This window comes from Typopeltis vanoorti, chromosome 14 (genome assembly GCF_054136105.1).
Source record: "Typopeltis vanoorti isolate ZY-2024b chromosome 14, IOZ_Tvanoo_1.0, whole genome shotgun sequence".
Taxonomy (NCBI): domain Eukaryota; kingdom Metazoa; phylum Arthropoda; class Arachnida; order Uropygi; family Thelyphonidae; genus Typopeltis; species Typopeltis vanoorti.
The window spans coordinates 51,888,333-51,907,104 of NC_143562.1; the positions used below are offsets into that span (position 1 = coordinate 51,888,333).

Below are 18,772 nucleotides of genomic sequence, written 5' to 3' on the forward strand. Positions count from 1 at the left end.
TTTTATGAGGTGGATTCTGAGGAACTACAATAATAAAATATGCAAGGACGAGATGAATAAATACTGAACTTCAAGGACATACAAGGGAATTATTGCAACTGTGGCTATGAGAAATCAAACCGCAATGAACACCTGGTTTGTACAATTCGATCTTGATATCAGAAGGTAGAGGAAAGCACAAAACTGATAATAAATTAACTGATTTGAAATTAAAGTAAAAATCAACATCGACCGTTATCATATAAAATATCAACAATGTACCGAGTAAATAAATTTACATTTCGTCGAACATTTTTTGGGAAAGTTTAACTTCTTTAAAAAAAAAAAAAGGGAGGGAGTAGTCATTTCCTAATTGATTTGTTTCATAATAGTTCTTCTTAGCTGATTCGTTGATAACAAATAACTCTGCCTTTTCATAGCAATCTAAAAACGCCAATAGTTCTCAGTTACTTCTAGCTCGAGGCCACAAAGCAGTAAAGGGTAGCCACTCGTAGCAACAGGTATTGCACGATACCGAACCCTGAAGGATCAGAAGGGTTTCTGAATTAGTAAATATTTCGATGTCAATTACTACCATCATAAGGAGATGAGAAAGAGCAATGAGATTCTATTTTTTGGGGGGGGGGGGGAAGCTAGTAACAGGCACAATATACTGGCCTCATAGCTTATTAGATACTTTTACCGTAATTCCAGTCAAAATAATTCCCTTCAGACCTTTAATAAGTTGAGTAATGGTTAGGCTGACACCTGCAATAAAAAAATCGATCACCATCAATAAAGGTATTTGCAAACATCCGTGTTTAGAGGGGATTTCTGACCTGTCGCCTACTAAATGAAGAGTATAAATGTTCAACTCAGTCAACGACGAGTAAATTTGGAGTTAGAGAGGAGAGCAACTAAAAAAAACAGGGACAAGCAATGAATTTCCCTCTAGAAACCTTGGCTTCTTAACCCAACAACTTAAAAAATCGACCGTAGAAATGGTACTACTTCACATAGAATATACAGTATATCTGCTAGGATTCATTGCTACGAGATAGGGGCAGTTGTCGGGTGCATTTCCTCTCTCTCTCTCTCTCTCAAAAAAGCCTTCAGATAGCCATTCCTGAATTGAATTGTGTAGCCTGGCTGGTTTATACAATTGCGTGGGATGGATTCCCATTCATTTTTTTCTCCTTTGATCCTTTCTCCCTTCAAAGAGGCATCTGTGTTTACGTAGGCTCTAATATCATATGTTAGAGGCTGACCAACACGAATCTCTCCTCTTCAATGTTATTTAATTTATGAGCATCTTATCTCGTCTTGTACGACTAAGTTACTGCTTGTATCAGCAATCATCTCTCCCTTAATTCAAACGACTACTCTTAATTTTTAACTATCTTTCCTTTCCTCCAATCTAAGCTTCTTTCAAATAAAATAAAAAAGAAAGAAACGTAAATCATTTTCCTTCTGAAGAAGTAAGCCATTTCACTAATGATGTTAATGTACACAACTCTGGCTGACTTTTTCCACAATTGCCAGTTTCAAGAGACGCAGAAGCTTTTGTTATTAGCAATGATCTTAATAAACATATCATTAGAATTCCTGAACATCTTATTCACAAGCCCTTGATCTTTTTCTCATTAATAATCCTTCCAACTCTACTATTATTATTCCGTTTCCCATAGATTGAGATCACAGTGTAACACTTTTTTTCAATGTAGCTCCACCCACCCATTAGTTGTTAACCTATCGAATTAGTACTGTACTTGGGCTAAGGGAGTGATTATTGTTATTCATTTTATTTATTTTTTTTTTATTTTTGTTTATTTTTACATCATCCGGAAATCCGCCTCTAGAGAACAAACATGAATTTACAAGCTGCTCTACTTCCGACTTCAGTAGCAAGAGTGACAGTTGCACCCTGAACGATGAAATTCATTACCTACTCTAAAACAATCCCAAATTCCCATGGAGTGGATTCTTGTGATCTGAACCCAATCCTTACTTCTCACAGTAGGTATCTACGGCAGTTTTGTTACCTTTGGTGTCACTCAGCAATATGGCAATGTACCTCCGAATTATGGATATGACCTCCGAAATTTCTGGTATTTCTTTCATATTTTCTTTTAGTGTTTCTATCCAAACACTTGTACTGAATGAAGTTTTTTTCTTACTTGTACAAATAACTTTATGTATCAGAACCATCCGGTCTCATATGCACATTAATGAATTTTTGCAGGGATGATAAATACGATTTACATCTTTGATCAATGACAATGCTCTTTTGCTGTTTACTCATTTCTTTCGTACCAAGCCAGTTACTTTGTAATGTACACACTAAGAATATCTGAAGACAATCTACAGACAATTCCCTAAACGAAGATTTCGACCGCATCTTTGTGGAAAAGGAAAAGCATTCTATTCAAAGTTTCTCTCTTTCTCTCTTTCTCTCTCTCTCTCTCTCTCTCTCTCTCTCTCTCTCTCTCTCTAAGTGCCGAAAAAATTACCACGTGAGCTATTTATTAGTATCAAGACACCTCAGGAATAAACTTTTTACATACATGCAGCTATCTTATTACTATGATGATCTACTTAAACAATCTCGTCCGCACCTTCCAATTCTCTATGACTTTTCTGGGGGTTTTCTTCTTCTTCTTCTTCTTTTTCTTTCAAACTACGAACAATGCAGATTGATCAACAGTTTGACACGTTGGAAGACAAATTACGAATGAGACTTTTATACAATATTTCACGATTGCTGCGGTAGTTTGATAGATAGAAGACGGAGGAGTAATATCATTTACACGAATTACATGCATAACAGCTGTTGATAAGTATTTAATGAGTAGTCATTGGAGAGATTGTTCAGAAGGTAAACAACGGTAAAGGACAAGGTTTGGAGTACGAAGTTTCCAGTGGGATGAGAAGTAGGTTTTTAACGTAGAGTGGAATGCGTAAAGAATGTAATGCCAGTGAAGGTGACAACAAGCCTTCAGACAGTAAATGAGCATTAGGAGCGTGGGGTAAACTTAGTGTCGGCGAAACATGACCTACCGCGAATCTCTGGATTTAATGGAGATTCTTAATAATATTTTAAAAAAAAAAGACAAGGCTTATAAACTGAAGGCGCTATATAATAATAAGGATGATGATAATAATAATAGCTGGATTTCCAACTGCAGTGCAGGCTTGTTGTGGCATTAGTGAATTGATTACCATCTTCGAATCCATCCACCAATAGGATTTTGCCTCACATTTGTGCCACCACTTCCAAATTCTCTTTCTAAATTCTTGGCAGTGTTTCAACAGAGAACAGGAACGATGATTATTAATTTATTCTTATGAATTTTATCCGTAAATACTTCTATGTACATTTCTCATCTTACAATCGAGCTTCAACCCCACGAATCGATTATTCTACTCGTTCTGTTCTGCTACTGATGTTATCCTATGGAATAGGCAATTGTCATCAGAATTTACTAGAAACTGTTTGTCTATAATGAACCTGAAAGATCATGCTTTCCTATCTAACCCTTAATCATTCATGGAAATGATTAAGGGTTAGGTAGTAAAATAATACAAATCCTTTGTGAAATTGCTAAACATCTGCTGAAATTATTAAATCAGCTGAAATGTTTATATAAATTAACGTATGAGTTAATTTTGAAATTTCATTAACATGATAACTCGCCAAGCGAAATATAGGTAAAGTATAAGTATTTCTAGTTAAATATTCTATCAAGAATACCATACCATACCATACCATACTGTAAAATATCAACATAAGCTGCGATTGGAGTCTAGAATTCAAAATTTTCCTTTTGATAAAAATTTAAAAATGTTTTTTTTTAAAGTGAATCATGATATTAGATGTTGAAGATCTGAAAGAAATAATTTCATGCTAATTTCATCCACTTGTAATATGAGCCAACTCAATTTAATTTAAGTGAAACATTCTCACCCATTACATCATATGACTTACCAATGAAAAACAAAATCAGTGAAGAGATTTCTGATGTTATATAGTCAGTGTTTGTTGGAAAACGTGAAGAACGAAGTGGGCTGAATGTGTGCTGTCCAAATTCTTGGAATTTTTACGCCACCATTATTGTTACGATTAGGATGGTTAATCGAAATTTCAGAGGCATCTTTAAATTTCAGTTCATACCAGGTTTTTGTATGATGCAAAGAACGTGTACTTTTCTAAGCAATTTGGTGTAGGGTTAAGAGTGTGATCTGAGAGGCCTGCTTCACCAAAATTGCTAAATTTAATGTGTCGTTTATGTTCTTTTTAAGAATAGAGAATATACGACCTGTTTCACCAATATAAGGTAGATTAGAGGTTCAATACTAAAAGGTATTTTTCATCATATCACATCTCATGCTACTTCGTCAAGGGACTTTTCTATTTTTATGATTTCTGGTACACGTGCCTAAAAGGAAAGAATAGCAGGTCACCGAATGGTGATGATAATAAAAAAAAAATTCTGCTTTCAAACTACAATTATTTCAATGACTTCTTATATCAAATTCGTCCGTTAGACTATTATATGATTAATCAGGCCATATTTCGGTTTATTTTTTATGCGAAACCTACCGACAAAGGTAGGTGTACTTAGAACTCTGGAATAGCAGTCAATCATATTTTGTTATTCTAAAGACTTCTTTTTTTTACCATTTCAGGCATTTGGTGTCGTCTGGTGTCAATCAACAGAATGATTGACACCAAGCGACAAAAATCATCCACCACCCCAAAGACATTTAGACTTCCAGACCACAGCAGGATTCGAACGCACAGCCTGTTTGCAGATCTACGCATCCAACCACCCCAGCAATTTTCTAATAACTCTGCTTAAAGATCATTGAAATGAATACGTATGTCTTCATGTAAATATAAAAGCGAGAACAAGTTTCATATATATTTATTTATTTGACTTCAAACTGTATTTACTCCATACAGGTATAATTTTTCTTAATTTTAAAAACATACTGTGAGAGTCACAGTGTAATAATATTTTTCTGTATTGCGTACGGTGAACTCCCTTCCCCGGGCAGCACAAGAATATACACAAAAATATTATAAAAAATAAATATGACATTTTATTTCCCACAGTAATAAAAGGAAATATATAAAAGGAATATATAAAAAGATAAACCGAAATTTGAAACGTTTTTATGTTACGTTTTTTGCCTTTATTGTTTTGAAACGTCCAACAATGTTTTTGCCTTCATGAGACAAAATTTGTTAAGCCGATAAGCCGAAGGCTTAAAGATAAGCTGAAATTTTAAACGAAATTTGCACGTTTTTATGTCACATCTTCATTTTTTTTTTAAACGTCCAACAATGCGTTTGCCTTCATGAGACAAAAATTTTATCGTTTCAGGATTACAACAATAAAACTCATTGTCGACCATTAGAACAGTACGTGTTAGTATTCATTACTGAAATTAGCATAACGCGCATGTCATGACTGATTATATAGTAGATATTTTATTTTCATTTCGTGATTTTGAATAATTAAAGTGAGGTTCATAAAGAACAGGCCTACCAGTCCGGAACTCGGGAGATTGTGCGCCGCAGGCGCCAGGGGGTGGACCCCTTTCGAGTCTTCAAAATTCGAGTCATCAGAATTCAAGGAGAACCGGCCTACCAGTCCGGAACTCGGGGGGGGGGAGTGGGGTGCGTAGACGTCAGGGGGCGGAGCCTCTAGTATATATATATATATATATATATATATGTATATATTTAATTCAAGAAAAGAAGATAGAATTCTATAAAAACTTTTAAAATTAATTTAAAAGCATAGCCAGATTTTCTTTCTTCAATAGGACTGGACAAAGAAATTTTTGACCATGATAAGCATTACCTGATTCAATCTTCAAAGATTACGTTAAGCCTATGAAATCCATTAAATCCTGTTGATCTTAAATTACTACAATTTTTTCTTAGACATATGTCGCTGTCTAATTACCTTTCTTTTATAGTAAAAGTGACACTTTGGCTCAAATAATGCACTAATGATTAAAGCTGTTCATTCACATAATTGATACGCAGTCGAAATAAGATTTAAACAACATTATTTAAACAACAGTTTGACTGGTGATTCAGAACAATTCAGATTCTACCCATGAATCTAAAAACAGTCTGTCAGGTAACGTCTTAAAATATTCCGAATTTTAAGGATTGTTCCGAATAATTCTGTTTTTTTTTTTTTTTTTTTTTTTTGTAGATGATATGGGGTCACTTCTTTGATGTTTAATTGCTGTAAATAGTTTTATATCTTCTTTAAAATTGCACCAAGTGCACCGATAATTAATATCAATAATCCAAACCTGTCGATGTTCGATAATTGTGATGTCAGGTCTATTGTGTTCCAAATGCCGATCAGTTTGCATTCGAAAGTCCCAGAGATTGGCGAATGATTGGAATGCATGACCCGAGAGTGTGGTGAGCGCAGAGAGAGTGAAAATATTTAAGGCGCGGTATGATAAAATGTGAGTATAACAGTTTATCTAATCTTTAATCTAATGATTAAAGCTGTTTATTATTATTATTATTATTATTATTATTATCATTATTATTATTATTATTATTATTATTATTATTATTATTATTATTATTATACCGCGCCTTAAATATATTCACTCTCGGGCAATGCATTCCAATCATTCATCAATCTCCATGCAAAAAACTTGCTACTCACTCCTTTGCCCACACCCTCCTTACAGAGCTTCCAGGGATGAACTCTTTTTCTCTTCCTATCTTCACCCATTCTGTGCAAAACCTCCCCGACATTAATCTGGTAATAACCTCTTAACAGCTTCTGTGTCTGGATCATATTCCCTATCTCCTTCCTATCCACTAATTTCTGCAAATAGCATTTTCTCAATCAGTCTTTATACTCAACATTCCAGAGACCAGAAACCACCTTAGTCAATCGTCTCTGAAATTTTTCAAACACATCTTCATCTTTTTGAAAAACAAAGTGACCAAATATGTGCACAGTAATCCATATGTGGTTTGATCAAAGCCTTATACAAGAGAACCATAACATCCTTACTTCTACAAGTCAGTGCCCTCCGCATCATTCCCATTATCCGCTGTTTTATCCTCACAATTTTAGTAACATGTCCCTGAAATTTTAGGTCCTTGTCTACAATCGAGGAGTGATTGTGTACTATACATCCCATCTCTGCTTCCCAAATTTCAAAACCTTACACTTTGCAACATTGAACTGATATCCCCCACTTATTTCCCATTCAGCCAGTGTATTCAAGTCCTCTTGCAAAGCTACACCATCCGCTTTACTCCTGATAGTTCTCCCCAACTTTGCATCATCTGTAAACAAATGCATATCACCATTCAGACCCTTTCCAAATATCATTTGCATATAAACTAAACAGGAATGGGCCCAAAACAGACCCTTGGGGGTACACCAATAGTAACCTTCCTATTCTGGGATATCGCTTCTCCATAGACAACTCGCTGATACCTATCAGACAGCCAATCTGCAATCCAGCAAAATTAATATACTGTTCAGCCTAAACCGTTCCAATTAGTTACCAGCTTGTCATGTGGCAATTCATCAAATGAATTTTTAAACGCCTGTTTAGAAAATTCTTTGACAGAATACAAGTATAATTCCAAACGATAAAACGTCTATGAGGTAGAAGTGTTTACTACAGCAATTGAAACGTTAGTTTAAACATCAAGCCCAAAAATAAAACAGGAACATTTTTTATAATGGCTGACATTGTAAAGTCGCTAGCAAGTAACTGAGATATTGGTGGCTAGGGGGAGTTACTGTGTAAATTAATTTTTAGTAAGTCATTTCTGATAAACGTTTGGCAGAAAAATCGCTTTTGTTAGAAAACCGCTTCTGGGAGAAAAAATAAGTAAAACCTATATTTTAACAGCAGTTCTTTCAATAATCCAGCAATCAAACACATTGTAAAATCTATGTAAAAGCTTACCCTTTGTAAAACATGTTGGAGCAAGTTAATTAGTTGCGTAGAAATAATCTTTGAACAGATATTTTAATTATTTTTTAAAATTTTTATTAAAATATATTTTTAATTAAAATTAAAATGATTAAAATATCTATTAACAGTAATGTTAACTGGAATGTGACATACGAGTAGACATTGAATGCATAGCTACACCTCCTTCGTTGGGAACAGCTTAGGCACAGTGCACATATACTCACTTGCATTTTATGGAATTAACATGAGAAAGCGATTTCAAAAATTAAACATAGGATTATTAAAACATTATGGAAAACAGAGGGAAACCATTGATTTTTTAAGATACTTCTCTAATAAGCACTGCATTTTAAATGATTACATTTTTTCAAAGACTAATTTTAAAAGAGACAAATATCAACATAATACATTTTATTACTAACATTTTCAGCATTTTATTGCACATATTAACAGGATTTCTAAATGACATAAAAATTTCCACATCGAAGTAACTGAACAGTAATTAGATGTAGGTATTTATCATGTCATTGATCCAATCAACTTTGGTAGCTACTCTGGCATAAACTGCTGGAGAAATTCCACAAAGTCCACCATGCCAATAACTCTGCGTAAGGAAACTCGCCACTCCGTGCAACACCCATCTATTTTTGCTATCTTTGCACACTAGAGGTCCTCCGCTGTCTCCCTGCAGAATAGAATAATGTGTATAATGAAGAATAGAATAATATATATATATATATATATATATATATATATATATATATATATATATATATATATATATATATATATATATATATATATATATATATATATATATTTTTTTTTTTATTTTTATTTTTTTAAACATAGATTTCATGACTTAAAAACCGAGATAACTTATAAAGATTTTAATGAGAATAATACAACTAGTTTCGGCTTATAACAGCCTTCCTCAAGTATTCATAAAGGAAAAGAATAGTAATAAACATTGAAGTATCTAAAAAAACTGGAAATTACAGGTAAAAATTGCAACACATAATTGAAACAAAAAACGTTGCATTTTTTCAAGTTGTTCCAACAGGCGTGCCATTGTTTATTGCGTGTGTGCGTGCAGGCTCACGTGAACGCCAATATTGAATAACTGCAGCATGGCTATCTGGGATGTTATAACTCAAATTGTTGTTTAAATGGACAGGGTTCATCAGGATTTCCCTTGATTCTACAATTTTTCTTTCAAACTCATCATCACAGCGAAAAATAATTTCTGATCTATCCCAGCAAACGAGTGACTTTTTTGATCATCATTAGGATTATTTGAAAAACGAACATGACTGGATAACGCAGTTGCATGAGATCTTTTGTAAGAGATGTCTCTCTTATGCTCTACTATACGTTGTTCAATAGATTTGTTAGTTTGTCCAAAATAAGGGATATTGCAATCGCACCATAATTTATATACACCAGGATATTTTAGGTTGTGATAAGTAGGCTTCGGATGGTTGATTAGAGAACGGATTTTAGGAAATGTGGTGAAGAACGTCCTGATATTGTTTTAAGGCCTTTAGCTAATTTTTAGAGACTGTGCTAATGTATGGAATGGAGATGCTACCTTTGAAATTAATAGTTTCTGTTGTGCACTGCCTAAGAGGATCCAGAAGAAATTTCTTAATCGTTTTTTCAGAGTATCCATTTTGTTTAAAGAAAAGAGTGAGGTGATTTATTTCTTTTTGTAGTTCATCTGGTTCATTCAAGAGAGAGCGTGCTCTGTGTCCTAAGGTAGAAATAGTTCCAAGATTCTGTGGTGGAAAATGATGAGAAAAAACTTGGAACTATTTCTACCTTAGAATATATATATATATATATATATATATATACTGTATATATAAACCTATCTGAAACTTCCTTTTCTCACATAAAAAATTCGGCTGATTTTGTGTCCAAAATCAAAGACGTCAAAATCAGCAAATCAGATTTAATGGCAAGTTTCGATATAGTTTCTCTCTTCACGAATGTACCTACTCAAGTCCTCCATCTTCTCCAGAACAAACTATTCAAGAAATTCTTTTCCTTACTTTCTCACTTTTTAAATTCAGGATATTTCAAATACGAAAACAAGATTTACAAACAGAACTCCGGTTTGGCTATGGGCAGTCCGCTCTCTCTCCGATTCTTGCTGACATATTTCTTGAGAATTTTGAAGAAAAAGCAATTAATTCCTGGATTCTAAAACCCAAAATATGGTATCGTTGTATTGACGATGTATTCCTCATCTGGGTACATGGTGTCAACAACCTCAATTTTTTTCTAGACCACCTCAACAAGTTTCATGAGAAAATCAGTTTTACCTATGAACTGGAATCCGACAACTGTCTCCCTTTTCTGGACCTAAAACTTACGAGATGCGCTGAAAATATCAAAATCTCCATTTTTAGAAACCCACACACAGAGACAGATACCTTCATGCTTCTTCCCATCACTACCCTCCGCAAAAATGTGGTATTAGTTCAACCATGGCACATCGAGCCAGATCTTTACTAACAGATGAAACAGAAATTGAAAATGAATGGTTTCTCTCTCAAAAAGATTGATAAATATTTCTCTTTCCATCGCTCAACTGCTATTGAAGATTCTTCTCCCCCAAGAGCTTTTATATTGTTGCCATACATCAGCTCTCTCTCCCCAAACCTGGAAAAAATTCTTAAGAAATTCAACAATAGAACTCGTTTCATTACCTTTCCAAAATTTCGCTGCATACTAAGTAGACCTAAAGTGAAACATCTTCCTATTCAGTATCCAGGAGTCTAAAAGATTTTGTGTGAATGTGGCAAACCATATTACAGCCAGACAGCTAAATCCATCCTTTTACGTATGGAAGAACATCAAAGAGACATGTCCTGCAATAGGGACAGCGCTCTCTCTAGCCACGTTCTCTTCTCGATCAACTCGGATGAAGGCCGCCAACACCTCGTAGACTGGCAGCAAACTTCTAATATCCATGTGTTATGATGAACTGGAAAGAAAGATTATCGAATCTAGAGAAATATCGCTCGATTCATCCCATATTAACAACAGCCTTAGCTACAATCTTTCTGACGCACACATTGCCACTGTCCAGTATTGGCGCACTCGAGACAGCTCACAAACGTAGTCAACTTCAATTGGAACTCCAGCACGCATTCCTGTTTTAAAATGTACTATTGTGTTTTATACTAGATCTGTTGATGTAATTTTATCATGTCTCTGTTATTTTATATAATTCTTTGCCTGTGATACCTGAAGAAGTTGATTTATTCAACGAAACTAGTAGTATCTTAACATTAAACCTTTTCTTTTTCATTCTCGGTATATAGTCATTCAAACTAATTTTATATATAAATATTCAAGATACCAAGTAATTTTATATAAACTTAGTTTTTAATCCTATTTCCCAAGTAAGCAAACAAACAAGAAAGTCAAGTCTGTGCCCGCATGTAGTGCAAGTCCAAGGCAACTCTTGGTAGTGCCAGTAGAGCCAACTCGTGGTAAAGGTGGGTAAAGCTCTAATCTCTTTCCTTAGTATTTTTCCCTTAATGTAAAGCACAACCCCTTGCGGAGATGTATGATGCTAAACATTAAAGGCAATGGTCACTACCCATACCGGTTTCGACCTTTATTGAGGTCTCGTCAGTGGGAGCCAGACCTGAAAATGCTAAGGTTGAAGTAATGCAGAGCTCATTATGAATTTTATCTAAACAAGCTTCCACAAGGTGCTTCGACCTTATAATGACCCTATAATGTTTAGGTAAAATTCATAATGAAACTCTACATTACTTCAACCTTAGCATTTTCATGTCTGGCTCCCACTGATGAAAATATTCATCAATCTTGGATTGAAATTACTGCTAGCAATATGCCAGCCGTTTGGAAGCACATTCTTCCACATTATGCAAAAGATTTTAGAGGTTTTGTAAATGAAATGGATAATGTTGTTGAGGAAATTGCCAACTTAGGGAGTGAAGTGGGTTTTGATGAGATTGACAATGACAACGTCCAAGAGTTAATTAAATCTCATTCTGAGGAATCACTGATTCTGAGGAATGAGTGATTCCCACCTGCTAAATTTAGATGAAGAGCGGAAATATTCTAAAAAATGTGAAGAAAATTTAACCACTGACACTAAGGCAAAAGAGATTTCACAGGATCGATTTGAAAATATTTTTCGTACAATCGAAGTTTTTAAGCAGCAACGCTTAGAGGCTGACCCTGATGAAGAGGGAAGCAGTAAAATTTGAAGAAGTAATAGAAGAGGCAATAGGGCCATACCGTCGGTTGTATGAAAAAAAGAAAACGGAATGGCGCCAAATTGCGTTAGCTCAATTCTTTGTTAGGAAGTAGAATAATAAATGTATATTCTGAATATATTTTTTTGTCTTTCAGCTTCATGGTTTTCCTTTAACTAGGGGCCATGAGACATACCCTAATTCCTTTATAAAAAAAATTAGAGTCAAAAAAGAAATTTGAGGAACGAATTATACATTTTCCCATAGTTTATTATATTCGATTAGTGCGTTTTCGATTAATGCGCCTGTTTTAAAGAACGCATTTGGCGCATTAATCGAGGGATTGCTGTATATATTCTTCTTCTCCTACAGTGAAGTAAGAGAAGCAGTAACTAGTCTTTGGCAAGCTTCATTGTTTTAAATATCATCATCATCATCATCATGCATATCAAGGATTTTGGCCTAGCATGGCCTGTTCCGGCCTAAGAAGTCATCGTTGAATCGTTTAAGAGGACGTCCTGGTTTTCTTTTTCCTAATGGCTTGTACTTGAAGGCTTGTTTTGGTAATCTTTCTGTTTTCATTCTTTGAACGTGTTCGATCCATTTATGTTTATATTTTTTAATTTTTTCTATTAGTGGTTCTTGGTTTAATTCTTTCATAATTTCTTCATTTCTTTTGTGACCAAATAGGGTATGCTTTGCAGTTTTTTTTCATAAACTTCATTTCTGCTGTTGTTAATCTTTGTTTGTCTTTTTGTTTTATTGTCCAGATTTCTCTTCTATACATTAAGACTGGTAGGACTAATGTATTATATACTTTTAGCCGGGTTTGTGTTTGAACTAGGTTTGGTTTAAATATAGAGTTAATTACACCTGTTATTTTTAAATATTTTGCAATTTTTACGTTTATATCTTTTTCATTTTCATAAGTGATCGTACATCCTAGGTAGTTAAATGAATTCGCCTGTTCTAAGATCTTGTTATCTATTGCTATTTTAGTTCTTGCTGGATCTTGTCCTTTAAAGGCCATAGTTTTTGATTTTTCTGTTGACATTATCATACCATAATCTTTGGATATCTCATTTAGATCTAAAATAATTTTCTGTAGTTTATTTTCAGAATTTGTAATTATTATTTGGTCGTCGGCAAAGAGGAGAGTGTTTAAGTTTACTGTAGGAGAAAGTTTAATTCCTTGATGTAAATTTTTATTCCATTTTATTATTATTTCATTTAAGTAGATATCAAAAAGAGTTGCTGAGAGGGGACATCCCTGTCAAACCCTTTGGTTTATCTATCTCGTATATGATAGCTCGTGGTTTAATCTTATTTTTATTTGATTATTTTCATATATACTTGTGATAGCTTTTAGGATATTATTTGGTATTTGTCTTTCTTTTAATATGTTAAATGATATGTTTCTTTTAACTTTATCAAATGCTTTTTCAAAGTCACTAAATGCAATATGTGTTTCTAAATTGAATTCTCTTCTTTTCTCTATTATTAATTTTAGGCAAAAGGCCGGGTGTATACATGATCGTCCTTTTCTAAATCCATTCTGTACTTCTAAAATAAAGTTTTCGGAATATTTCATTAGTTTTCTATTTAAGATTCTGCTATATATTTTGTAACAGTAATTTAGTATACTGATACCTCTATAGTTTTTAGGGTCATCTCTATTAAAAGATAGGAATCACAATTGCTTTTTGCCATTCTATTGGGGGGATACCATTTGAATAAATTTTATTTAAAAATAATAAGAGTCTTTCTTTGAATCTTGTTCCTGCGTATTTATATAGTTCTGAACCTAGTTTATCTTCTCCAGGTAATTTTCCGTTTCTTGTTTCTTTCCACTGATTTCTAATTCTTCTTCAGTTATTTCCTTTTCATTTTCGTTAATTGTTTGCCAGTTGTCTCTTTTAAAATATATCTCTGTCCACAATTCTGTGTAGTAATTTAGAAATTCGTCTAATTTCAATTCTGTGTTTAATTTTATGTTTTCTTTGGTATCTGGATTTAAGTGTTTCACAATTTTATATACATTGGGTCTTATTTTATATAAATCATGTTCTAAATTACAAACAAATTTGTTCCATGCTTCTCTATGTCTTTTTCTGTCTTCTCTTTTAGCTATGGTTCTTATTCTTTTACATTCTATTTTACATTTTACTTGTATATTCTATTTCTTCTTCTAATATTTTACTGCTCAACCATTTATGATAGGCTTCTTTTTTTTATTATTTCTTTCATTGTATCATCCCAGATCTTCAGTTGTTTTTTTTTCTTTTATTGAATTTTTTGGTCTTTCCTAAGCTTTCATTTGCTGCTGCATTTAGTATCGTTTTCATATTAAGCCATTCTATTTCTATTTCTTCATTTTGTTTTTTATCTAGATACTGGTTAATTCTTTGTTCATATAGCCATTGTATATTTGTGTCATTTAATAGTCTAGTTTTATAAACAAACGTTTTAAATTTTCTTTCTGTTCTTGTTACTCGTAGCTATTTAGGTGGTAATCTTTATTTTATTTTAAAGAGGAAGTGGTCATTGCTTATTTAATATCCTCTGTGAACTCAATCATCTAACAAAATCTTTGATGTATTTTCATTTAAGATAAAGTAATCTAATATTGATTTCCATCCTCTTGCTGCCTAAGTATATTTATGTATGTCTTTATGTTTATAGAAGGAATTCATTATTTTTAGGTTATAATGAACTACAAAGTCAATCAATGTTTTACCATTCCTGTTTAGAGTATGTTCTCCATGTATTCCTATATTATTATTAATTTTCGTGTTTCCAATTCTTGCATTTAACTCTCCTGAAAATTACATAATGATTTTATTTATTTTATTATATATGTTTTGTAGCTGATTATAAAAATCAATACCATCTTGTTCTCTTCCTTCTTCTGGGGCATATAAACCAATTATTATTAAATAGCCTCTATGTATTTTTATTCTAGCTTCTATTTTTCTTTCATTCCATAATTTATAATGTTTCAACTGTTTTGAAAGGGAGTTATGAATCCAAATCATGACTCTTGCTTATGCTATTTGGTTGCTGTCAACTCCACTGTATATCACATTAAAATGTTTGGTTCCCGTGGTTTCCTTTAAATTTCTTTTTTGTTTCAGTGATTACTGCTATTTTAAAATTTCTTTCATTTAATAATTGGTCTAATTCTATTTCTTTATATGCTATTCCTCTTACATTCCAGTTTGCTATGTGTATTATATTTTGTCGTTTCCATTTTCGTTTTCCCTTTTCCATTCCAGGGTCGTTTCCCATAGATTCAATCCGATTATCTTTTTCTGTCAGCTTACTAGTAGAATTATGTTCTCCATGTCAGGGGACTATATTTTTTTAGTTTTAAATATAAACTCATCAAATTTTTATTTATCTTATTTGATTTATTTAATATCAATACCGCTGCAGTTAATTACACTTTTTTTTGGATTAGTCCAAGCAATGGAGCAAATCAAAATCTAGTGCTGTCATTTGAAAAACTGTAAAGATCTGCCTCTAATAAAAGACCCTCTTCGGAATAAGCATACTTTTCTTTTAGAAAGTTTCTACATGACAAAGCATGGCAGTGATGTCATTACTTGTTTAATTCATTTACAAGTAATGGCTTCATGGGGCAATAAATAACATTAGAAAAAATAAATGGAATATGGAACATATCCAGGAAAATGTAATAGTTAAGAATTAAATATACTTACAGTGCACACTCCATAATTATCTTCCCCGTTTGCGACACAAAGCATTGTTTCTTCATTAAAAGTTACAGGTTCCGTCTGATTGCAATGAATTCCAGAATGTATTTTCATCATAGCTTGCTTTAACACATCGCCATATCCTGATCCTTAGATATAAGAAAATTTATTAAAATTACAAAAAAATCCGTGTGGTGGTTATAGATATTATTTACATTAAAATGGTGGCTTTATATAAAAGCAAACGTAAAAGCAATAAAATAAGTATTACTTGCAGTGCAGTATATATCATTCTGGAAAGTCTAATGTTCATGCATTTAATTTAAAATATATAATCTATTATTTTTATTTCTTTTCAGAGAATCTAGTTGTTACTTTGTAAGGATTTGAGCCTTACAGCAGACAGCATAATTGGTTGAACTCAATTACCTGTGACGTAGCTATGCTAGTTGTGGAGTTGAAAAATAAAAATCAGGTATATCAAAGCTAAATGTACCTTTCCTTCTTTCTTTTACAATAACATGGGGTAGCTTAAAAAGGGAAAAATGCCCGTCAGTATCAGAGTAGCACTCTGGCAATGGCATCTTCCTCCATAGAACTAGACCACCTGAACAACGCCCATTATAGGTTCGATTCCAATCGCCAAAGAGAGGTACCAGTACTTTTCGTAAGATTTTTTTCTGCAAGTTCCTGAGATAGTCCATCTCTGGCACAAGTAAATAGAGTTTCTTTCCCAAAATTCTAGTTTTTAACCCTGTAATTCAAACAATCGTCCGTAGAGCTCTCGCTGCTTCAGGCAATAATATAAACAGTATTTTTCACTTGCCAACACGTGACCACCGAATGGTGGCAGTAGTCTGTCATATTCTTATTGCGTTTCACTTGGCACGCCAGTAGATGACTCACTCAAGCTTCCCCGATTATGAAGATTAGGGACCCTATACACTACCAAAGAAACGTTAAGAAAAAAGACATGCTCTCTACTTTCCGACTTAGATAAATCCAATTAAAAAGATCTTGAGTATTCTCCGTGCACTCACTTCAAGTTCTAGAGTTGAAAACAACAAAATGAATATAATAAGAAATTAGTATAAATCTACACAAATGTGTCCAATCACTAAAATGGAAATTCTACAATTAGAGGACGCATGAATTATATAGCAAAAAAATAGGAACTGAAAAAATTTTTAAAAAAATGTTCGTCTTTCAAGACAAACTTCTTTGCCATTATATTGGCATGGGAAAATTTTCTAAAACCTACTTGAAATGATATATGTATTCTTTTGGTACTCTTAGGCAGTATTAAAACTATTTTAAGACTTCTTTACTAGTTCGCGAAAATTATAAAAGCAATGTTTTCAAAAAGATGTAAACCAAATCAAAATTCCACAATTATAATTACTGTAAAATCTAATAGTGTTACACTGTTTCTAGTGATATTATCTCATATTTAGTCGACAAGAAAATGGGAAAATGGAAATTGCAATATTAGCAGTATTATTGTATAACAGCAATATTTAGCTAATATTGCAATATTGCAATATTAGCTAAAAGTATTGGTAATGCTAGACTTATTTCATAACAAAATTAAACCACAAGAAACCTTCATTATTTAGTCCTTAATGATCATATCCTTTCTAGAAGGACTGGATTCAAATCCCATATAGGATACGAGGAAGAATTATGAAGACGTTTCAAAGGAAGGTGTGATAGCCGTTCGCATAAAGAGATTACAAGGATTATTCTCCAGTAAAATAGGCAAACTGGCAGAAAATAATCATTGGTACTAAGCAGATGTAAACCAGAGGATCACTGATTTATGAAATTTCTCTCTATTACCGTGTCTATACTATTTCTCCAATTCAAAAATCTCACAATTCACAAAGAAACCCAGTTATATTGTTTAAATAAAAAAAAAAAACTCCTCTTCAAGATTTTACAGACTATAAGGAACATTCAGCAACTATTAAACTTATATTGGAATACTAAAAGGTAAATTTTGCCTTGTTTGTTTCTTAACCAATCTAGAAGAACCACAAGTCAATAGAAGGTAAAATATGTTCGATTGTTGTAAGGAGTTTTATTTGGCCATTTTTACCTGCTCTTTTTTTTTTTTTTTCATTTTTCAAATGTTCAACTGAATTGAAGACGAATTGTTCAGTTTCTCTCCAGTCACTGAGGTTCTTATTCTCTGCAAATACAACAAATTAGCCTGAAAACACACACACTCAAAGTAAAGCAAAAGTACCTCTTTAAAGTGAATTTCCGCGATGAGTCTTGAAACTCATAATCGTCATCATCAGAGGCACATTGACAGTCATTTAAGTGCACACACGATCGCCAAGCTATCCTTGGATGTCAACCATAACTCCCGATTAAGTTGGCTAGGTTCCCTTTAAGAATTCTTTGTCTGTAAATAGCGTGTATTCTATTTGCTGGCCGGTTTACGTAGTTGCAGGCAAAACAAAAAGTGCGCTTGTGATAGGAGAAACAGCCCTTTCACTTCCGTATCAGACCGGCTAACTCACCTTCAGTTGAAAAGTCCCGATGAAGGTTCATTGTCTTTAGACTCCATGCTATTATGTAATAATAGCATGGAGTCTTTTCTACAATTTTTTCTACTACGTTTTTTCTACAATAGGAGAGCTCTACCATTTTAATAAAGTCTGAAAGTCACAGATATAAATATCGGTATAATTAAGTCAAAACAGCATTGTGTGACTTGTATTACTTCGAAAATATCGAGAAATACCAGCACAATTTGTTATTTGATTGCAATGCTTAAAGAGAAGTGTAAGTCTAGGTATCAAAAGTTGTTTACATTTTCATCTAGCCAATTTAACTGCCTGT

At 33.2% G+C, this 18,772-nt stretch overlaps 1 protein-coding gene across 1 annotated transcript in view; it reads right to left on the minus strand.

Annotated features, from left to right (window-relative positions):
• Window positions 1–8,467: 8,467 nt before the first annotated feature.
• LOC150099473 (chymotrypsin B-like) overlaps window positions 8,468–18,772 on the minus strand; it is a 39,515-nt gene continuing 29,210 nt past the window's right edge. Inside the window, exons 5-6 of the mRNA XM_090404369.1 lie at window positions 15,929–16,071; window positions 8,468–8,650 (exon numbers count right to left, since the gene is read on the minus strand). Of these exons, the coding sequence (XP_090260495.1) occupies window positions 8,468–8,650; window positions 15,929–16,071 (326 nt within the window). The remainder of the gene's footprint in view (window positions 8,651–15,928; window positions 16,072–18,772) is intronic.